Source organism: Trichoderma asperellum, chromosome 3, assembly GCF_020647865.1.
Source record: "Trichoderma asperellum chromosome 3, complete sequence".
Classification (NCBI taxonomy): Eukaryota; Fungi; Ascomycota; class Sordariomycetes; order Hypocreales; family Hypocreaceae; genus Trichoderma; species Trichoderma asperellum.
In genome coordinates this window covers 3,415,018-3,436,147 of record NC_089417.1, presented here as the reverse complement: position 1 = coordinate 3,436,147, position 21,130 = coordinate 3,415,018, and the positions used below count along the sequence as shown (strand labels likewise).

At 48.4% G+C, this 21,130-nt stretch overlaps 7 protein-coding genes across 9 annotated transcripts; 4 read left to right on the top strand and 3 right to left on the bottom strand.

The window, feature by feature from the left end:
- Nucleotides 1-123: 123 nt before the first annotated feature.
- On the top strand, nucleotides 124-1,084 carry TrAFT101_005726 (uncharacterized protein). The gene has a single exon (XM_024898760.2). The coding sequence runs from the start codon at nucleotides 234-236 to the stop codon at nucleotides 873-875; it is 642 nt and encodes a 213-aa protein (XP_024760224.2). The 5' UTR covers nucleotides 124-233; the 3' UTR covers nucleotides 876-1,084.
- Nucleotides 892-2,283, bottom strand: RGT1 (Glucose-responsive transcription factor). 2 transcript variants are annotated; one of them, XM_024903905.2, is made up of 8 exons: nucleotides 2,228-2,283; nucleotides 2,081-2,170; nucleotides 1,889-2,020; nucleotides 1,781-1,825; nucleotides 1,554-1,726; nucleotides 1,417-1,505; nucleotides 1,265-1,369; nucleotides 892-1,212 (listed from the first exon to the last, which is right to left on the bottom strand). In XM_024903905.2, exons 1-8 carry the CDS (start codon nucleotides 2,239-2,241, stop codon nucleotides 979-981), a joined length of 882 nt encoding a protein of 293 aa, XP_024760223.1. In that variant the 5' UTR covers nucleotides 2,242-2,283; the 3' UTR covers nucleotides 892-978. The 2 variants fall into 2 exon arrangements, with proteins under 2 accessions (XP_024760223.1, XP_065983689.1); XM_066127577.1 differs by having other exon boundaries at nucleotides 1,889-2,170; nucleotides 2,228-2,278.
- Nucleotides 2,284-2,602: 319 nt separating this feature from the next.
- On the top strand, nucleotides 2,603-4,355 carry TrAFT101_005724 (uncharacterized protein; the record flags this gene model as incomplete). The annotated part of the gene is made up of 3 exons (XM_024901912.2): nucleotides 2,603-2,961; nucleotides 3,031-4,135; nucleotides 4,289-4,355. The coding sequence occupies 2 exons, from the start codon at nucleotides 2,603-2,605 to the stop codon at nucleotides 4,085-4,087; spliced, it is 1,416 nt and encodes a 471-aa protein (XP_024760222.1). The 3' UTR covers nucleotides 4,088-4,135; nucleotides 4,289-4,355.
- Nucleotides 4,356-4,546: 191 nt separating this feature from the next.
- Nucleotides 4,547-11,137, top strand: TrAFT101_012027 (uncharacterized protein). 2 transcript variants are annotated; one of them, XM_024909821.2, is made up of 3 exons: nucleotides 4,547-5,365; nucleotides 5,427-10,312; nucleotides 10,385-11,137. In XM_024909821.2, the coding sequence occupies exons 1-3, from the start codon at nucleotides 5,009-5,011 to the stop codon at nucleotides 10,410-10,412; spliced, it is 5,271 nt and encodes a 1,756-aa protein (XP_024760221.1). In that variant the 5' UTR covers nucleotides 4,547-5,008; the 3' UTR covers nucleotides 10,413-11,137. The 2 variants fall into 2 exon arrangements, with proteins under 2 accessions (XP_024760221.1, XP_065983688.1); XM_066129447.1 differs by having other exon boundaries at nucleotides 5,321-10,312.
- Nucleotides 11,138-11,368: 231 nt separating this feature from the next.
- TrAFT101_005723 (uncharacterized protein) lies at nucleotides 11,369-12,783 on the top strand. The gene is made up of 2 exons (XM_024910619.2): nucleotides 11,369-11,455; nucleotides 11,571-12,783. Exon 2 carries the CDS (start codon nucleotides 11,661-11,663, stop codon nucleotides 12,510-12,512), a length of 852 nt encoding a protein of 283 aa, XP_024760220.1. The 5' UTR covers nucleotides 11,369-11,455; nucleotides 11,571-11,660; the 3' UTR covers nucleotides 12,513-12,783.
- Nucleotides 12,784-17,372: 4,589 nt separating this feature from the next.
- On the bottom strand, nucleotides 17,373-18,532 carry TrAFT101_005722 (uncharacterized protein). Its single transcript, XM_024906704.2, has one exon. It carries the CDS (start codon nucleotides 18,383-18,385, stop codon nucleotides 17,918-17,920), a length of 468 nt encoding a protein of 155 aa, XP_024760218.1. The 5' UTR covers nucleotides 18,386-18,532; the 3' UTR covers nucleotides 17,373-17,917.
- A 1,283-nt stretch (nucleotides 18,533-19,815) lies between these two features.
- Nucleotides 19,816-20,690, bottom strand: TrAFT101_005721 (uncharacterized protein; the record flags this gene model as incomplete). Its single annotated transcript, XM_066127576.1, has 7 exons — nucleotides 19,816-19,899; nucleotides 19,951-19,976; nucleotides 20,025-20,046; nucleotides 20,194-20,210; nucleotides 20,319-20,351; nucleotides 20,401-20,447; nucleotides 20,632-20,690. The coding sequence occupies 7 exons, from the start codon at nucleotides 20,688-20,690 to the stop codon at nucleotides 19,816-19,818; spliced, it is 288 nt and encodes a 95-aa protein (XP_065983687.1).
- Nucleotides 20,691-21,130: the final 440 nt, after the last annotated feature.

Genomic DNA, 21,130 nt, shown 5'->3' with positions numbered 1-21,130 from the left:
GCAGGGATCTGTTCATTCAAGCTAGCGTGCATGATAAGCGCTGATAAGCACTAGCCCCGCTAGAAAAATTACCATTTTCTCTAAGCAGCCAACCATGAGCGCCGTCTTAAAGGTAACAACCCTTGCTCCCAATTGTTCAATATTATGTCGCGCGGTCGCAAACGGTAGAACCACCTTTATTCTTTCCTTCTTTCTTCGGGCACGGTAGTCGTGCAACATATTCTTCTGGCACAATGGATGCACACGCGCTTCTTTCCGCCCAGGGCTGGCGAGGAACTGGCCATTCTCTACACAAGACGGACGATTCAATTGGCCTCGCAAAGCCTCTATTACTGAATCGCAAGACCAACACCAAGGGCCTTGGCAACACAAAACATTTTACAAGCGATATGTGGTGGATGAACGCCTTTGATGAGCAATTGAAAGGTCTCGATACCTCCAAAAAGGGCCAAGTCGTCCAAACCGTCAAGACTGGCAAGCTCAACGCGCTGGATCGCGGAAACGTGTCGAAATACTCCGTCTATGCTTCCTTTGTGCGAGGCGGGTTTCTTGAAGGAACAATCAGTGTAGAAACGACAGACGACTCGACAAGCACCGATTCTGATAAGAGCGACGATGAGAAAACAGCGACGAAAGCTGTAAAACCTAAGAAAGAAAGCAAAGAGGAGAAGAGAGTGAGAAAGGAAGCGAAAAGGAAGCGAAAAGAGGCACGAGCCCTGAGGAGAGCAGCGAAGGCTGAAAGAAGGCTGAAGAGAGCCGAGGCGAAGAAAGACACGTCTGATTCTAGCAGTAGTGGAAAAGAAGAGAAACTCCTTAGACGTGCCGGGAAGGAGGAAAAGCGCAAGCGAAAGGAACTAAAGATGGAGAAAAACTAATAGGGATACTAGGATGGGGGGGAATCATATACGGCGCATTAGCAGGGAGTTTGGCTTCTTTTTCTTTCTTTCAAACGCAAGGGATACCCAAATAGAGAGCGTTTCAAGTTTGTATTTCTTTGGATAGATTGGCCGGTCGACCAGGCTTGCCAGATAGAATCCAAGGCCGCTTGTCCCAAAATTCGTCCCTGATAATATCCAAGTGCTCCACCACCACTTTCGCTTTGGCTCTGCGCTTCTTATCCTTTTCGGCTTGTGATTTTGACTGCACTACCGGCTCCGCAAGGGCGTCTGCTGCTGCTGCTTCATTATGACTGCCGGGCTCGACCAGTTCATACTACATTTTGTCAGCTGTAAATGGAACTAATTTGATCTGATCTGAAACTCACATCTCTAAATATTATGCTTCCCTTTTTGAACATTTCCGGCTCATTGTTGTAGTTGATCTTGAAGCGAGAAAACAGTATTTCATTCTTGTCGGCAGCCAGTGTTCCCTGACGACACGTTAGTATGCACATATAACAATGGAGGAGGCGCATACAGCAAGGGTTTTCTCAGCCTCCTTATTATCAAGCCCGCCCAGCTGTATCAGTTTCCAGAATGCCGTATTATATAAGTTATTGATATGGCCTGCTTAATTAGCTCCAGTTTGATTTCATCTTGTCAGTGCTAACTCACAATCAGCTTGTCTCCAACTCATGTAGTCCCGGAGATTTTGTACTGTCGGATAACAGACAGCTCGGCCATCAAATGTCGGAAGAGGAAATGAGAGAGGAGTGTCCGGAAAGTATGTCGACCAGAGATAGACATAATTTGCCGTAAAGGTAGAAACAATTGTGCTGACGAGTTTGCTGCAAGTTCTTAGTAGGTGCATAATGTAGGGTAGGTCAGTTTCTCTTTCGCACCTTGCTCTTCTCTCAAAGAGGTTGCAGGTCTTATGAAAGACGAAGCTAAATTGTGTTAGGTCAGAGGAAATTATGAGTTTGCAGTGAAAAAAAAAAAAGGAATTGTACCTGTATTCGTCGCTAACTCCGTAGGCAATAGTGATCTCTGGCAAATCAGTCACAACAGCCTTGGCTGCTGCGTTCATAAGATCAAGCGCTCTCTTGTCATTGGGCTTTTCGAATTCATATTTGGCGCACATTCTTGAACGAAACTGTTAGAAACCACCACAGACATCATTCTGTTTCATTTTGCGCCTTTACTTGGTAAATCCTCTCCCATCTATGCGCACTACAACCCAAGTATTGGGCATGAGGGAGTCTGGCTGCTCAAAATTTCGAACATATTCAAATCTAGAATAGCCCTCGATTAGTTAGCCAAGCAGGAGCCATGGAGTTGGAGCATCATACTTTGAGTTCGCCATCGTGCGAATCGAGCAAACGCGTCTCAGCTTTTGTCAAAGAAAAGAAAAGCTTTGTACTTTGACTGTTACAGCGAGATATCGAACCTACTGTTCGATTTACTTGTGCGTCATGCTAGCGCATCCCCGCAGTGGAGCATTTCCAGCTTCTTGTTGCACATTAGGCGCACGCCTCGAGACGGAAGTATTAGATGCACCCCTCGCGTGGCGCATAGGCTGCCATCTGGGCAACTTTTCGTCAGCCTTGCAGGAGAGGGACCCTTCTTTGCTCTGGCGTCTGGTGCTCCTCGCAGCCTTGTCGCGTTTCCCCGTCTACCATGCCGTTCTGCCACTCTCGAAAGGCCCCAGCCCTGCCACCGCGACGATGAATCTCCTTCTTTCAGATGACTACCTCCTCCAGGATTATCCTGAGAGCATGACCAGCACGATCCGGTCCGGCCATGCGACGATGCTGAGGTTTAACCGCAAGGGCGACTACCTTGCTTCCGGACGAGTAGACGGAACCGTCGTTATCTGGGACCTGGAGACAATGGGTGTCGCCCGAAAGATGAGAGGGCATAATAAGAGCATTACGTTCCTCAGCTGGTCAAAATGTGGACGCTATCTGCTCTCAACATGTCAAGGCTGGAAAGCCATACTTTGGGACCTGGAGACTGGGCACCGACACCGAGAGGTGCGCTTTCGTGCTCCTGCTTACATGGCTGAGCTCCATCCCTGGAACCAGTATGTGTATTCCACCTTTCGCTTGACAGAGACTGCTTTTTTGCGCCATTGACTCATATGTTCATTTAGTAATATTTTTGTCGCGTCTCTATTTGAAGAGCAGCCGCTGCTCGTCGATATCTCGGAGCCCGTCGATGTCAAGCGCGTTCTTCCGTCTGCACCAAAGCGATCAAACACTGAGAATGATGCTGCTCTCAAAGAGAAGCAAGCAAAAGAAGATGCCAAGCAGATGACGACGTCTGCCATATGGACCGCGACCGGCGATCACATTATCGCAGGGACGAGTAAAGGCAAATTGAATATTATCGATGCCAAGACACTCGAGATCATATACTCAGAAAAAATATGCACAGGAGTTATTACGACGATGCGAATAACGGGATCTGGACGGGATTTACTGGTGAATTCACAGGACCGTATCATTCGTACTTTTCGAATACCCAATCTTTCGGTGGAGGACCTCGATCCGGATACGATACAGCTACCCCTCGAGCATAAATTCCAAGACGTCGTTAACAAGCTGTCTTGGAATCACGTCACGTTTAGCGCTACGGGTGAATATGTGGCCGCATCCACCTACAACAATCACGAACTCTACGTTTGGGAGAGAAACCATGGCAGTTTAGTCTGCATGCTCAAAGATCCGAAAGAGGAGCAAGGCGTTATCGAATGGCATCCTTCCCGGCCTCTCTTGGCAGCCTGTGGCTTGGAAACGGGCCGTATATATATTTGGTCCGTCATTAGCCCTCAGAAGTGGTCGGCGCTGGCGCCAGACTTTGCCGAGGTCGAAGAGAATGTAGAGTACATGGAGCGAGAGGACGAGTTCGACATATATGCGCAAGAAGAAATTCATAGAAGGCGACTCGACGCTGAGGATGAGGATGTAGATGTCCTCGCGACTGATCCCACTAAGGAGGAAGATGGTTTGGATAATTTTCGCATGCCTATTCTATTTAACCTGGGTGAGAGCGATAGCGAGGACGAATTTGTTGCAGTTTCGACTGGAACTATGCGGCGGAGGAGCCCTGGAGAAAGTCAAGCCGACTTGAGCGCCGGAGCAGAGTCGTCTGCTCCTGTGCGTAAGAAGGGAGGTGCCAGGGGAGGAGGAAGAAGTAAAAAGAAGTAGTAATAGATGTTCGAGGCTTAACCGAATAGCATCGACTCTTTATGCATTGTATGTATGCAATGATCTGCATCAGCGAAAGTGACTGTGATGTATCAATCATGCATGGCAGTATGTACTTTATGACGCGAGAGATGGAGAAAACATACGAGGCGCGGAGTATCCGATACGCACCGTTGAATGTGAGGCTAATGTGAAACCTAGGCCAACTGAGTCACGCCGGCGCCATGTACTTTGTTGGGGCACAGCGTGATCAAGATTCAAGGCTGACAAAATCATGCTGAACTTGCCCTAGCAAAGGCTGAGCAGACAGCTCGCAGTTTTATTGTCCCGCTGTTGTCCTGTCCACAGAGTGGCGCAAAGTGGTACATTAATAAGCTGTGGCCTGAGGCACCAATTACTGCGGGTGCAAGGAGGTGGTTGGTCCGTAAAGGCTTAGCGGCATCGAAGCACCAGGCGCCTCACGTCCAGAACTTTCAGGCTTCCTCTTCTACTGTCTTGCCTCGACCACGACAAAACTTTGCCCACGGCCCAAAGTCATCACCAAGCGTGTCGGGCATCGACTCTGGCACCTGGAATACTGTCGAAAACTACGATACGAGACGCCGACCTGCGATTTACGTGTTTATACGGCCTCAGAGCTGGTGGCGACGGGGGAGACCTGCCGTGAGGTTCTCCTGGGCCTGTTGGCCAGGACTGGCGATCGAGAGAGCGTCATCTCTTGGCGACTGACAACCGCTTTTGTCATCGATTTTCCGATTTGTTGTGATTAGAAATTGTCACTTCTTGCGATTACTCCGTGTTTTTTCTCGACGTATTGCTCTTTGACCGCGATTACGAGGCGCGTGTTCCGTTTACCGCCCTCACCGATCCTTTTTAGCAGTTTTACGGTTATTCGACTGGAAATTCATAACACTTTCGAAAATGGCGAACCTTTACTTTACCCACTCGAGCGCACCGCTCAAGACGGTGCAGGAGATTCAATTCGGACTCCTATCTCCCGAAGAGATCAAGAGTATGAGCGTGGCGCACATTCTGTACCCCGAAACGATGGAGGAAGGCGGCACGAAGCCACGCGACGGTGGTCTCAATGACCCTCTACTCGGTTCGATCGATCGACAGTTCAAGTGCAAGACCTGTACACAGGCTATGGGCGAGTGTCCCGGTCATTTTGGACACATTGAACTGGCAAAGCCTGTGTACCACCCTGGCTTCATCAAGAAAGTCAAGAAGATCCTGGAAATTGTCTGCCACAACTGCAGTAAAGTGCTGGCTGATGAAGTTGGTCTTCTCTTTTCCATGAAGCCTTTGCCTCACTGGATGCTAACCTGAAATCTACCAGAGTGATCCTGAGTTTGTTGCGGCAATCAATACTCGAGATGCAAAACTCCGATTCAAGCGGGTATGGGCTGTCTGCAAGAAAAAGCGGAGATGCGAGAATGAGGATCGGACAGACAAGAACAAAGACGAAGAGTTTGCGCCTGGCATGAAACCCGCGCTTGTTGAAAGCCACGGCGGCTGCGGCAATGTACAGCCCCAAGTGCGGCAGGTTGCTCTTCAGCTGAAGGCGGCCTTCGAGGTAGCTCAAGAGGATGGCCCCAAGAGGAAAGAGACTGCTCCCATCACCCCCGAGATGGCCCACAGCATCCTTCGCCGCATTTCTGAAAGGGATCTTGTCAACATGGGTCTTAATTCGGACTACGCCCGCCCGGAATGGATGATTATCACCGTGCTCCCCGTCCCTCCGCCTCCCGTTCGTCCTTCCATTTCCATGGATGGTACTGGAACTGGTATGCGAAACGAAGATGACTTGACCTACAAGCTCGGAGATATCATTCGTGCCAACGGCAATGTCAAGCAAGCTATTCGTGAGGGCTCGCCGCAGCATATCGCGCGAGATTTCGAAGAGCTGCTCCAATACCACGTCGCAACCTACATGGACAATGATATTGCTGGCCAGCCTCGTGCCCTTCAGAAGAGCGGTCGTCCAGTCAAGGCAATTCGTGCCCGTCTCAAGGGTAAGGAAGGTCGTCTGAGAGGCAACTTGATGGGAAAGCGTGTCGACTTTTCCGCCCGTACTGTCATCACAGGAGATGCCAACCTGTCTTTACACGAAGTCGGTGTTCCTCGCAGCATTGCTAGGACCCTGACTTATCCTGAGACGGTAACGCCGTACAACATCGGCAAGCTCCATCAGCTAGTCGAGAACGGTCCTAACGAGCATCCTGGTGCCAAGTATGTTATCAGATCTGATGGTACCCGTATTGATTTGCGACACCATAGGCGTGCAGCTCAAATTTCACTGGAGTATGGTTGGAAGGTTGAGCGTCACTTAATGGACGGTGACTATATCATTTTCAACCGTCAGCCTTCGCTGCACAAGGAGTCCATGATGGGACATCGTGTCCGAGTCATGCCTTATTCTACTTTCCGACTAAATCTGTCTGTTACGTCACCGTACAACGCCGATTTCGACGGTGATGAGATGAATCTTCACGTTCCCCAGAGTGAAGAGACTCGCGCCGAAGTCAAAGAACTGTGTCTGGTCCCCAACAACATTGTCTCACCTCAGAAAAACGGTCCTTTGATGGGTATTGTTCAGGACTCTCTTGCTGGTGCCTACAAAATCTGCCGACGTGATACTTTCCTTGACAAGAATCAAGTCATGAATCTAATGCTTTGGGTTCCCAACTGGGATGGTATTATTCCCCAGCCTGCTATCCTGAAACCGAGGCCTCGTTGGACTGGCAAGCAGATCATAAGCATGGTCATTCCCAAGGAAATCAGCTTGAATGCCCCGGAAGACAAAGCTGATAACCCCCTCAAGGATACTGGACTGCTGATCCAAGCTGGCGAGCTGATTTATGGTCTCATGAAGAAGAAGAATATTGGTTCTGCCTCAGGCGGTGTTATCCACCTCTGCTATAATGAACTAGGTCCAGAAGGTGCCATGGCGTTCCTTAATGGTGTTCAGCAAGTGGTTGCCTACTGGCTCTTGCAAAACGGTCACAGTATTGGTATTGGTGATACCATCCCGGATAAGCAAACGATCGAAAAGGTCCAAGTGCATATTGACACACAAAAGGCCGAAGTTGCCAGACTCACGGCTCAGGCTACTGCCAATGAGCTGGAGGCTTTGCCTGGTATGAATGTTCGAGCTACGTTTGAGAACAAGGTGTCTATGGCTTTGAACCAGGCTCGTGACCAGGCTGGTACGACAACGCAGAAGAGTTTGAAGGATTCCAACAACGCTGTTACCATGGCCGAGTCCGGTTCCAAGGGCTCATCCATCAACATTTCTCAAATGACAGCGCTCGTCGGACAACAGATTGTCGAAGGAAAGCGTATTCCATTCGGCTTCAAGTACCGAACGCTTCCCCATTTCACCAAAGACGATTACTCTCCTGAGGCTCGCGGCTTCGTAGAGAACTCGTATCTTCGTGGTCTTACTCCATCAGAGTTTTTCTTCCACGCCATGGCTGGTCGTGAAGGTCTTATTGATACTGCTGTCAAGACAGCTGAGACTGGTTACATCCAGAGACGTCTCGTCAAAGCTCTGGAAGATCTCAATGCTCAATACGATGGAACCGTCCGTAACTCTTTGGGTGATATTATTCAATTCCTTTACGGTGAAGATGGTCTTGATGCCATGTGCATTGAAAAGCAGAAGCTTGGTATCTTGAAGATGTCTGATGAGGCCTTTGAGAAGAAGTATCGCCTTGATTTGGCCAGCCCCCCTGAGTGGTTCAGGAAGGATTACGAATATGGCAACGAGTTGACCGGCGACAAGGCTTCTATGGCTCTTCTCGATGAGGAGTGGGATGCCCTGGTTGCTGATCGTCGTGAGGTGCGACAAATCAACCGCGCAAAGATGGGTGAAGAGGCGATGCAGCTTCCACTGAATATTGGGCGAATGATTGAGACTGCCAAGCGTGTGTTCAACGTTAAGGCGAATGATAGGAGTAACTTGAGACCTTCTGATGTCATTCCTGTTGTGAGAGATGTCATTAGCAAACTGAAGATTGTTCGAGGCGATGATCCGATTTCAAAGGAGGCAGATGCAAGCGCTACAATTCTCTTCAAAGCTCTTCTTCGTTCTCGACTTGCCTTCAAAGAAGTAGTCAAGGAGCATCGTCTGAACAAGCTCGCGTTTGATCACGTACTCGGTGAGCTTCAAAACAGATGGGACCGGTCATTCGTTAACCCTGGTGAAATGGTTGGTGTTCTTGCGGCTCAGTCCATTGGTGAACCCGCCACTCAGATGACGCTGAATACTTTCCATTTTGCTGGTGTGTCTTCCAAGAACGTCACACTTGGTGTGCCTCGTTTGAAGGAAATTCTCAACCTTGCCAAGAACATCAAAACACCCAGCATGGCAGTCTACTTGGATACTCCCCTGGCCAAACAGGAGCAAGCGAAGAAGCTGCGAAGTTTGGTCGAGTACACCAACCTCCGATCGATTACATCAGTCACAGAGATCTACTATGATCCGGATGTCCAATCTACAACCATTGCAGAGGATGTCGATATGGTCGAGTCCTACTTCTTGATTCCGGATGATAGCCAAGATACCATCGACCAACAGTCCAGATGGCTTCTGCGCATCACGCTTGATAGACAAAAATTGCTTGACAAGGAAATCAAGATTGACGACGTTGCTCAGCGAATCAAGGAAGAATATCCTAACGATTTGGCCGTTATTTTCAGCGACAACAATGCTGATGAACAAGTGATCCGTATACGCACTGTTCGTGCTGGCGATGAAAAGGATGATGATGGCGAGAAGAAGATTGAAGATGATGTGATGCTTAAGCGTCTCGAGGCCCATCTCCTAGACACGCTGACACTACGTGGTGTGCCTGGCGTCGAGAGGGCTTTCTTGACAAAGGGCACTCGTCTCGTCGAGGCGGCTGATGGATCTGAGCTCGCACTTAAGGACGATCCTCGTTGCACTCAGTGGTACCTAGATACCAGTGGTTCAGCCCTCCGTGAGGTCTTGGCTGTGCCCGGAGTTGATCCTACGCGAACCTATACCAATGACCTCTGGCAGGTCATTGAAGTATTTGGCATTGAAGGTACTCGAGCTGCCTTGGTGAAGGAGTTGACAGCTGTTTTGGCCTTTGACGGTTCCTATGTCAACCATCGACATATTGCTCTGCTGTGTGATGTTATGACTTACCGAGGAAGCATATCTGCTGTCACTCGACACGGTATTAACCGGGCAGATACAGGTGCGCTCATGCGTTGCTCATTCGAGGAGACAGTCGAAATTCTTCTGGAGGCAGCTGCCACTGGTGAGCTTGATGACTGCCGTGGCATTTCTGAGAACGTTATGCTCGGCCAGATGGCTCCCATGGGTACTGGCCACTTTGACGTCTTCTTGGATCCGAAGATGCTGGAAACAGTCATTTCGGACAACTCTCGCATGGGCCTCATGCCAGGCATGCCTGTCAAGGAGGGAGACGTCGAGGGTGCGGCTACGCCCTACGATACAGGATCTCCTATGGGCGATTCTGGCTACCTCAGCCTCAACTCTCCTGCCGCTGGAAACTTCTCTCCCATCCAAGGTGCAGGTTCGGAGACACCACCTGGATTTGGAACGGAGTATGGAGGTGGTGGCTTTGGTGGTATTGGCTCTATGAGCCCTTACTCCATGCGTGGAGCGACGAGCCCCTTCAGCACTTCTCCCACATCGCCGTTCAGTTCAGGCATGGGTGGATACTCTCCTTCGTCACCCAATACTGGATACTCCCCAACATCTCCCATGATCGATGGTGGAATGGGCCGATATGCGTCGTCTCCGTCATTCAGTCCCTCTTCGCCATCCTTCTCGCCTACTTCACCGATGCTGCGACCGACAAGCCCTGCCAGCCCCAACTACAGCCCAACGTCGCCAAGCTACTCGCCTGCATCGCCTTCATCGCCGAGACACTACTCGCCTACGTCGCCGGCACAATTCAACTCTCCCACTTCGCCTAGCTATTCGCCTGCTAGTCCTAACTATAGCCCTGCCTCTCCTAATTTGCATGGTGCAGGCGCTACTTCTCCATCATATTCTCCTGCTTCTCCTTCGTGGTCTCCGACATCCCCAGAGGCTTACTCGCCAACGAGTCCAAGCTTCTCCAAAAGTCCTGGGTCGCAGCAATCTCCAACTAGCCCTAGCTATTCGCCCACTTCACCGTCATTTTCTCCTCGGACTCCTGGTCCGGGAGCTTCAGGCAACCAATAGTAAGCGATGCCCAGATAACATTGATGGGAAAAGTATTCGTTCAATACGAACATTGACTAACATTTTTGTAGCTCACCTAATTCCCCAGCTAACGATTGATTTATCTTATAATGCATACAGGGCACATTTTTTGCCCTTGGTTTTATCGATTTACCCCTTTCTTTATTTGCGCGTGTTTCTCTCTCTCTCTTATTGTTCTCATGGTGGAAGGCTTGTGAGGACTTCAGCATGATAGACGTTTTATGCAGGCTGTAGCAAAAGCCAAAAGTGGATAAAAAAGAAATACCTGCACAAAAAAATACAAATGGTTTTGTCAATTTGCGATCCTCTCAGCGGAGATATTAGAAACGGCTGATGGTGGGTTTGCGGCTGACATGTATACTAGACGCGAAGATGAAAAGTTTTTCATAAAAACTATCTAGGTGATTGAGAGCCCAGATTGGAATCAGATTGCAAATAAATGGAATTCGCGGAGGAAAGCAAACTCGTCACTGGAACGTGAACTTGAAAATGATCCTGGCCCCGAGTGCTGTTGTTCCGTCGTGAATGCTTGCTCATGCCTGTTTGTTTGCCATGCATTGCATAGGATATGTACGAATTTTGCTAATCTTGCATCTATTTTGAGATGATTGTGTTTTTTTTTTTTTTTTTTTTTTTTGCATTACTGGCGGGACGAAAGTTGATTTATGATGCATGGGGTTGGTATATTGCAATAGCGCAAAGAGGATGTATGATACAAGCAGACAAGTGTAATTACATTTTAGGAAACGATACTTTCTACTTTGGTGCGGTACCAATACTATGAAACTAATGCGGCCATCCGCCCACCCTAACTTGACTTTTCGAAATAGAAATACGAGTTGATATTTCTTCGTCTCTCCCTTTATGAAGTCTACCTGGAACTACTGTACAGAGTATATAAAGTGTGGCTGTACACGCGACCTATATACTAGTACCTACCTAGGCCTAGTAGGTACCTGGTAGGTAAATGCATGTGCTCCAAACTCTGGGAGTAAACTCCAGCCCACCTATTTACGGGAGCCTCACCCCGCTTTCCCCATTCGTGATGCACTCAATCGATGTGATCTCTGGTATGAGACTGAGAGTAACTCTGCAGTACTAGTGTTTGAAATCTGCCAACGGTATGTTTATTTTTTTTCTTGGACTCCGGCAGCTCAAGAGGAGGCCTCTGTGGTAGCCTAAGGCGCCTTTTGGCCGACTACTGGGACGGACTTGGGAGGCTGATAACACTCATAGCTGACCAACGCCAACCGACCTGTTACAACTAAGCGCCAACACAGCGCCCTCGACTTTTTCTATTTTTGGCCCCCTTAGAAACATCACAATATGCCTGAATCTCAACCTCTACACTTATTTGACCTTCCAGTCGACCTCCTATCCCTGATCCTACAGCCACTGCTCACAGCCCCAAATGGAGGCATCATCTCTCTATGCCCTTGTACCGCCAGCCCAATCAACCCCATACCCATCTTCCTCATCCATCCATCCCTGTACGCTATTGCTCACCCGATATTTTACGGGCCAGCAAACACATTTGTGTTGGACCTCACAGAGGGCCATGCCTCCCACGTAAGGCGGTTCATAGAAAACGCCGCAGAGGATCTACCTGGCGATGCGGAATGGAGCGGCAGGCAACAGACGCAGAACCATATCCTGCTACGGCACACGGGTGGCCCGTCCCTCCTCCTATCGCAAGAGGCGAGGCGTAGAGTGCACCGGCTGGAGATGAGAATCGACAAACTAAGAGGGTGGCTGTGGGATGAACTAGGGTCGTTCTTACAGGATATGGCTGTGAGAGGGGATCTGAGTGACTTGAGCTTGTTGGTGGATTATAGCACCGAAACGAAGGAGAGGTCCAAGTCGATTTCGAGAGCTTTTCTGAGGGAGAAGAAGACGATGTTTGAGAAGCCGCCGCTGGAAGGACTGGTGAGGCTGTTGGCGGATCCGAGTATACGAATGGCGAGTTTGAGAGTCAAGGGAAGGCATGATCGAGCATGGTGTGACTTTCATCAAGGAGGAGATTGCATATTGAAGTCCTTTATGAGAGTCAGAGATGGCTGTGACGATGCTACGAAGAAAGAGGACGAGGAGGTGGTGGAGATTGATTGGAGGGAGATTTTGAGAGTGGTTGATCCGGAGGCGAAGAGGAGGGCTGTTGGATGGCATGCGGAAATGTAGAGTGTCTTGTGGAGGAGATTGTTGCTGTGGACCTATATTGAACGAGCTGGGTCTTATGAATTCGACGTCGCACCAAGCTTGCAAGCTATATTGCGAGGTAGAATGGAATCTCGATGATAATTGTCGAAAAGAAAGGATTATTAAAGGAGGAAAGCATGTGTAAGTTACAATAGAGTGTGGTTATATGGTCCATAGCATGTTCTCCTTATACTGATATAAGCGGTCGTTGTAATTTTTTTCTGAATGTATCTTCTAACCCTAATTCTTTCTCGGGCTGACCTTGACACGGTTATCTCGCATAGTTAGAGCTATAACTTGAGAATTGTTTCATTGTGAGGGTGCTAGAGTTACCACTTCAAAAAGATAGACGCTGAATAGCCGGGTTGAACGTTAGTTTAGCAATAGAAATCTGTCAGAAGCGGCACGTACAGTTTCCAAAACCTTGGGCTGCCTGCCAATGGCGTGAAGGACTATCACCGGCCTACGCTTTTGAAGTTGGGTTATCGGACATATATGATACAGTAGCTGAGGAGTATTCTGTACATTAGAACCCATGACGATTACCGCACCAAGCTGTTCCTGCAAAGCACGCCTTGATTTTTTTTTCCCTTGGTATTCGTAAATTCGCAAGCATATTAACGATCCTCCTTTTCCACACCTTTTCCACACCATCGCAAGTTATCCGCTTGGGCTTCATGTGTATGTGAGTCAATGCTTCAATGGCTTTCTTCCCCACAGTCGCGACTCACAGCTCGCCAAAATGAATTGTAGCAAAGAACCCGAATACTTTTGTCAAGACTGTTACTGTTTTCATTTTTTCCTTTTTCGTTCCTCATGTGCTTTTTGTTCGTCATTATTGAGATTCGCAGTAGCATCGCGACATATTGACTTACAATGGGAGCCATTAAAAACCGCTCTCAAGTGTCACGATACACAACAGTGACGGTAAAATGGAGCAAACCTCGCGAAACTGAGCAATGAAGAAGTGTAGAAATGCCGCTATCAAACATATTTTTTTTTTTCGCTTCATCGCCAGCAACTCCAAAGGGTTCTTATAAGTACTGCCCGGCGTTCTAAACTATTGCCTGCGTGTAAACCAACACGACCGCAATCTGCAAGCCTCGCAAGCCATAGGAATTTCATTTGAATCTTCAAATCGGGCAACTTCTAATTCAAAGCCTCAAGAATCTCACATTTGCCACACTAATCGCCATTACAGAATAGAAGCCATTTTGTCCAGGGTCTTTCAAGGCTAGTTCCCTGTCGCAGAATGCCCCGTTCTAGCAGAAGCAACTCAACCCGAAGCGGTTCCTCCATAGACTCTGACCGTTCCCGTGATGAGAAACCAAATCCTACCTGTGAAGAGTGCAACGGCACCGGCTGGTTTAAGCTATCAACAGAAGAGCGAGTCCAAGTGTCGTGCAATGTCTGCCGTGGACGATGTTGGGTCTACTGCTGCCAAGCTCCCTCTATCCACTGTGTGCATTGCAACGGCGGAAGACCACGCCGAATTGCCTGCTGCCGCTGCCGGGGCCAAGGCAACATCGTAGTGGTCAAAACCAGGTACAGAGATGAACAATGCCTTTGTGGGTACTAGTTGGAATCTCGTAGGGAGCTGAGCTGAGCTGAGCTGAGCTGAGCTTTACTATCTACTTTTGCCTATAATTTTCTTCCATGGAATCCCCTATATCATGCTATATTTCGGCATCTGAGGCTGGCCCGCCAGATATTATATGCTTTGTCATTCCAAAAACTAATAAACGTATTGGAGGGGCAATCCTAGCAAGGGGAAAGAATGAATGGAGCCAAGATGTCATCGGACATTATACGGGATTGAGTTGATGGTGGTTCCTATTTTTAGGGCTCCATAGATCTGCGTCTTGCAATGAGGGTAGAAGAAAACGAATAAAAACGCTGTGTTAAATTTGAACCAAGTATGTGTGAATATTTGATAAGGTTTAGCATATCGTGGTGTAATGGATAAACTTCAAGTGGCTGGTGACAGGTCTGATTCTTACTCAGCTGATACGTGATAAATTGACTTCATGAACCGTATAGCGCTGATACAACTGAAAATGTCAACATGAAGCTTCTCACTCTGTTGAATTGCTGTCATAGATGTACTTTAGATGTACTTTTAGAACATTTGCAGCAAAGCTGCTGTAGAGAAAAGAGCAAGGGAAAGCGGACATATGCAAGGTATTAAGCGGTCAGCTGAACATGGGTGCACTCGCATACAAGCAGTAGGTATACTTGGGCTGTAGGGCTCAAGCGGTTCTCTTTGTGATGTCAGCACCAATGGGGGCGTTCAATCCAGCCCCATTTCAGAGAAATAACGACTCCTTTTGAAGAAAGCGCTCACAGCTCTTGGGGACGACGAATCAGATGTCAACAAATAGCACTCTGTACTGCTGAATTACTGCAATCTCTGGACTAATAGGATGGCTGGAGATAGTCGACACGATTTTGTGCAACTAACCAGCTCGACTAGCAGGGATAAAAGGCTAAGGCTTAAGGGCTAAGCCTGGTCATAGCTTCTCTGCTCTTGAGATCTCATGTGGGGGCTTTGGTTGATCGGATCAGGGCCCCGTCCCAAGGCATCCGCTGAATGCGACGCAATACTCCAGTATACTGCTGGAGATGTGATTCGGCGATGGCGAAAAGGAGGGACCATGGCATGACGGGGCACTCGGCAATGCTCGGTATTGCTCTTTGTGTTCAACTGCTGCCCCATTCCGTCCCCAGTTAGCTATTTGCATACAAGAGATGCTCCAAACGAAATACTAAGAAGCAGTGAGATAGAACAAGGCACCTACTGGCTGAGAGTGAGCAAGCTAAGTTACCTACCGAAGATGGAATATTCCCAAATCTAGCATCTGTTTAGGGAGGTGCAGGTACCTACAAGCATGTAGACTACTGTACAGAGAGCTTGGCTTGGGTCCAACTCCTGCCAATGCTTGCGCAACGTGCCTGCCTCGTCCATATCTGCTGGTCCGCCACCCCTTCCTCGGCTTGGCGACGGAGACTTGGCAAGTGCTTGGCTGTACCAGCACCTCCTAATCTTATGAGTGTGTGCAGCTGCACGGAGTTTTCTACTGGCCAATATCAACAACCATGGTAAGATACTATGTACGTAGGTATGTACTGGTTATTTGGTGGCGTTCAGCCCAAGTGAATCTCCGTGGGCGTGGCTTCTAGCCATCGTAGACACCGCACTCTTCTAGACTCCCCCCAGCGCTGAGAATTCTCTTCATATCTTCATCTCCATATCTTGGCACATACATCCGGAGATATTGTACTACTAACCCCTTTGATTGGCAGTCCCATAATACATCCGTATCCAACAAGCGTTACTCGCCGTCTACTTCCCCTCCCCCATCATTCACCGCAAGTTTGCAATGTAACCGCCGCGTACTCGCTAGCTGTAACTGCGAGACGGCCGTTTCGGCGTGCTAGGGCCTGGCTGTACTCCATAGCCGTAACCAGCGCCGCTGCTATTGGCTGAGTGCACAAGAGCCAGAGTACAAGTAGGCACACAAGGCTTTTGCAGCGCAGGGAGGCGATGCCAAGCACAATGAGAAATGAACGAGGGAGGGAGGAAGACGAGAGCAGAGACAGGAGCACAAGGCGTGGGGGTTTGTTGCTGGCCCCTCCCCGCACTGGAGCTGCTTCTCACTGGCCACTAACACGAAGAAAACAACCACTAGAGGATTGCGGTTGGTAGCTCTGCTTCTGGGGATTAGTATTCGTATTACAATTGCGTCAGCCAAAAAGGAAGAAAGTAAAAGTGACGAGAGCAGCAAAAGCAGCTCAAAAAAAAAAAAAAAAAAAAAAAGGAATCGCAACTCAGACAGAGAGGCAAACCTCCCATCTATCTCCTTGTGGCAGTAAGAATGATGAAACAGCTTCCCCTCGTCCGCTTCACCCAAGCCCCCCTCGCCCCCTGCAGGCGAAAAAAGAGACCTTGCGCAGACTTGCTCGCGAGTAGGTACCCCGAGCAGGTAGTACATGCCATCAGGGTCCAGAAGCTCTTTTTTTTTTTTTTTTTTTTTTTTTTTTTTTTTTTTTTTCCCTGCATGTCGCACATCCCAACGCCTCGGGAATCAGGCCTGGCCTCGGCATACGGTAGCCTTTTCTAGCCGTGGCGCACCACCCCATCTTCCCAGATCATGCTATGCTTGCATAAAAAGCAAACGATTTTTCTTCCACTATTACCTATTCCTGGAGGAGAATTTTTTTTTTCTTTTAAATTCATCTCTTTCTAGTAGTATTACTATTGTATAGTACAATTATAGCACATGGCACACTATTGAACTTTTTTTTCTTTTCTCTTTTTGCCTCTTTCGGCTATCCCCGGCGACGGTCGAGTGGAAGAGCCGGAACAGACTGTGAGATCTTTTTCTATGGAGATGCAGTAACACGAGTTCCATCTCAGGCGTATTAGTGAGCAGCTGAGATTAAGCAACCCCCTGCCCCCCTGGAATATGCCTGTTTCTCTCTTTTTCTCTAGTACATCATCGAATGGCACCTTGTAGAAGCACAAAAGCAAGTCGTATTCATAAGCAAGTCTTACAATTGGTACGGCTTAACATATGGATTGATGATTCTGCCAAGCTGCCTCGTCACCGTGTCTCAGTCTAAAGTGATACAAAAAAAAAATCAAAGTTGGAGACAGCAAGACTCCCTGGACTTGGCCTCAGACACTGCATTTCAAGCTTAAACTGACATTCGCCTGCCTTCCCACCAACAGCATTGCTCCAGCAGAGACATAATCCCCCACGTTAGAGCAGGATGTGTCGGCACCGCCGCAAAAAAGGATCAAGGCAGCAGGTCACAGGTTTGATAGCAGTAGTACGGAGGAGTAGGATGTGTGTGTTGTTCGAATTTCTTGTGTATTGTCACTGCATAATCTTGCTAAGCCTCTTTGCTCCAAGATCTGCCTCTTGTAGTACAATCTTTCTAGACTAAGTGTGTTTCCCAAAATAGGCCCTTACAAGGCACTTGTCAAACTGTTACATTCTTTTCCCAGTCAATTGGCCAAATAGTAAAAGAAGAAAAAAAAAGAAAAAAGAAAACCCAAGTCGCTCAATCGGTCCATTGATCCATCGATCCCATTCATTTTTAAGAAAAGATATGCCAAGCCAAGCGTGCGAGGCGCTAAGGAAAGCCGCCAAATGCCAACGGAGAGTGAAGAATCCTCCCCCTCGAGTCATTTCCTGCAGCTTTTTGATAGCGGATTTGGACTTGTCTTATGCGTGTGTGTGTGTGTGTGTGTCGCCGAAAACTTTTTTTTAGTATAATGATGACAGTAGCTTCGCTCGCTCCATTCCATATAGAGAAAAATAAAAAAAGATCACGCTAATTTCCCAAGATGTGTTTTGTGTTGGTTGCCCTTAGCTGCTGTCTTAAGGGGAGGCGGGAATGTCATGGAAGTCATCCTTGTGGTCGCCTTCGTGCTCACCCCAGTAGACGGGTCCCAGCTTCAGCACCCTGAAGCCGGTGGTGGAGCTGGACGAAGAGCGTCGCCTCTCAGGGATAGCACCGGAGCGGCTGGAGGGCATCTGAGGATAGGAAGAAGAGGTAGCCGGCGCGAGTGAGAGGAAGGAGGATGGTGGCATTTCTGGAGAGGCCGGGACGTCATAGAAGTCGTCCTTGTTCTGGCCGATGTGCTCGCCATAGTAAACAGGGCTGAGCTTCAGGACTCGAAGGCCGGTTGGGGAGCTGATAGAGGCCCGTCGTGGTCTGGTTGGGCTCTCGGTAACTGAAGGCCGTCTATCGGGTTGAGGGTAGGAGGAAGAAGTAGTAGGTGCCAGTGAGAGGAAGAAGGAAGGTCGGCGCTCAGCCAGAGCGGCACGGGCAAAGTCCATAGACATCTTGTAGATTTTGTGTGTATGTATAAACCGTTGGTAAATAGAGAGGTGAGTGAGTTATGAGAGTTGTTCTTAAGAGGGACACGGAAGAGCTTTTCACAAGATAGGTTTGCAGCAAGAGAAGATGAGTTTAATCTTGGGAATTTATTAGAAGATGGAGGAATGAAGAACAGAGAAAGAGAGCCCTTTCTAAGAACAAGGAGCGGATGGCGTGCTCTTTATGCTCGCAGAGTTCGGCACTGGTGTCACGGCAACTTGCAGCTCAAGGAGGTACGTACGTAACTCTGGACAGCCGCTACTGGCGCTAGGCCGTCAACCCCTACAACACGGGGGACCCGCGCAAGATCGGGAGCACGGATGTCGAGAGATTGTCATGGGGATGGTATAAGCACAAGTACGGAGCAGTAGTATGTCATTGAGACGGGGGCTGAGACGTGGCCGAGGATCTGACGACATACTATTACCACTCACTGTCTGGATTCGCCTCCCACCTGTCTTTTGCCTCAGAGCCCAATTCCTCACTCCCATCATGTGAACGGGACGCGTTCCCACCCTCTCTGGATTTCTACATAGAACGGTGGCCCTCGCTGACTCGTCATTGGGTCCAGGACTGTGCTTCGCGTTGCCCGCTGCATAGGCATCTGTGAACAATGGCAGGGAACGGTTGGACCATTCGCGTTGCTCTCATGCAAGTACTGGTATGGCCCCCCCTTCCCCTAGCAGCGCCAATGATTGAGAATGGTTCCCCCCACGCCAATTAGGTAGGTCTCATTTTTTTTTCAGGTTGTCCTGGCTTCTGGCCCGGTTCTTTCGGCCTGGCGGTCTTCGCGGCAAAGAGAACTGGAGATAAGAGAGCCCACGTGCGAATTTCAAACAGCCCTAGCGCTGATTGGGTATAAAGCAAGTTGCCATGTTCAGTTTGCATAAAAGCATAAAAAAAGAGCCAGAGATTTGCCGAATGACAAGGGACCGCGCCGTTCTTCACCTTTGGGTGAGGCGGCCGGGCTTGTGAGCTCCGGGAGGTTAAGGCGGTGCCACGGCGCGAGATTCAAATGTCAAAAATGGAGTTGTAATGTCACGGAAGCCGAGCTCCACTTGATGCTCGGACGGCAGTATTACAGAATCGCAAGTCGATCCGGGGTAGATACCGTAGGCCCGGCTGATGCTGGAGGCTTATTGGATGCCCGTCCCGGCAGCCAAAGGGATTTTTCGGAACCGCTGGTCGGGAACATGCCAACCCCAGCGCTGCCATGTGCCTGGCCTCGGGTTTCTGTGGTGGGCCAATGCAGAATGCGGGGGAGACAAGATCTGGATTGTTCTGAGATCTCTGGCATTGAAGGATATAAAATCTTTCTTTAGGATTTTTGATTGTTTTTTTGACGTTATATCCGTGCCGGGTCATGCCACTTCAATTCCGATATATCTTCGTGAGACTAAGGGGTGCTTGCATTCCGAAGCTGGCCGAGCATGGCATCGTCGCTATGCCTAATTGACATGTGCTTGTGAAGATTGAAGTCCTGCAATGACGATGAGATGAAGTAGAGAGCGGGTAGTAGCGGCAAACTTACAATGGCTGCATTACGGCTTAAAGCTGCTGTCAGTGTCAATGACGATCATAATGAGGCATAGAGCACCCCTATACTTAGCTGGAAGGAATTTGGAAGCTAGCACGGGCTAGCTGACCAAAAAAGTATAGTCAGCAACGACTGTAGTAGCAAGTAACTGGAAGAAATCATGAATAAAGTAATGAACAATAGCATAACAGAGAATGTACCATGGGTAGATATACCTCTATGCCGTGGCAAACCAACGAACCTTGTAACACTACCTATCGACATATATATAGTATATAAGCTTCAGCTGGCGCCACATGGATAACTGAAGAGAGGCGATGGGGTATCCTCATAAAAACTTGTAATGTGCTTATTGAGGTGACTTATACGTGGCAGTGAATTCTTCCCCTTCAAATCTGCAACTACCTCAGCATTGATCGTAAGTCAAGAGATATAAACGCTTACCCGAGCCGTTCCTTTTCAATTGTATATAGAAAGTTGAACATGCCTTCCTATAACGTTGTCAGTACACTATATTCGTGACTGTGTATTTCTTCATACTTATGAATCGTGCCATATTCCCACAAAATTTGCCGAGCGCAGGTTAGAGTAGCATAAGTATGATAGTACATTTCTCTCGTCAATCTGCAACTCTCTTCGCTTTGATTGCATATAAAGAGATAGATATAAACTTACTTAAACCACAACCTGTTAATATATAAAAGTTGTAAATGCCGTCCTAGATACCTAGTCATCAATACATTGTGTTTATGATGATATATTCTTCTTATCTATGGAGGGTGTCACGTCTGGAAAGGAATGGCCCTGTGCCTGAACATCGCCCAAGTCTTCAATGAGGAAAAAAACCATCCTCGAATTATTCCTCGTTTCGTGTTGAGTATTCGGAGTTGAACTCTCGTTTCTTTTGGAATCCTTGGACCTCCCAGCTAGTCAGCTGTCAGTGCCCGTAGCTGAGGTGTGTTAGCTTGGAGCAATGCAATGTGCGCATACTATCTACTTGGAGCCATGAATATTTGCTCAAAATAGACTTACTTTAAAATACATCAAAGTCAAACAAGACATCCAGCTGTTCTATTTTAATGCATGGTGCATACCAGCTTTTTAACCGTGGCTAAATGAACAATCTGTTCATCACCAACGGACAAGACATTTGGCAGAAAAGCCGATAATAAAG

What these genes read in the sequence shown, in the direction of transcription:
- TrAFT101_005726 (XM_024898760.2), top strand. Translation starts at nt 234, where the DNA reads ATGGATGCACACGCGCTTCTTTCCGCCCAGGGCTGGCGAGGAACTGGC.
- RGT1 (XM_024903905.2), bottom strand. An exon ending in GGAGTTAGCGACGAATACAG is followed by an intron (nt 1,826 to 1,888) that starts GTACAATTCCTT and finishes AACACAATTTAG; the next exon opens with CTTCGTCTTTCATAAGACCT. An exon ending in GAGTTGGAGACAAGCTGATT is followed by an intron (nt 1,506 to 1,553) that starts GTGAGTTAGCAC and finishes CTAATTAAGCAG; the next exon opens with GCCATATCAATAACTTATAT.
- TrAFT101_012027 (XM_024909821.2), top strand. Translation starts at nt 5,009, where the DNA reads ATGGCGAACCTTTACTTTACCCACTCGAGCGCACCGCTCAAGACGGTG. An exon ending in GTAAAGTGCTGGCTGATGAA is followed by an intron (nt 5,366 to 5,426) that starts GTTGGTCTTCTC and finishes GAAATCTACCAG; the next exon opens with AGTGATCCTGAGTTTGTTGC. An exon ending in GGAGCTTCAGGCAACCAATA is followed by an intron (nt 10,313 to 10,384) that starts GTAAGCGATGCC and finishes ACATTTTTGTAG; the next exon opens with CTCACCTAATTCCCCAGCTA.
- TrAFT101_005723 (XM_024910619.2), top strand. Translation starts at nt 11,661, where the DNA reads ATGCCTGAATCTCAACCTCTACACTTATTTGACCTTCCAGTCGACCTC.
- TrAFT101_005722 (XM_024906704.2), bottom strand. Translation starts at nt 18,385, where the DNA reads ATGTCTATGGACTTTGCCCGTGCCGCTCTGGCTGAGCGCCGACCTTCC.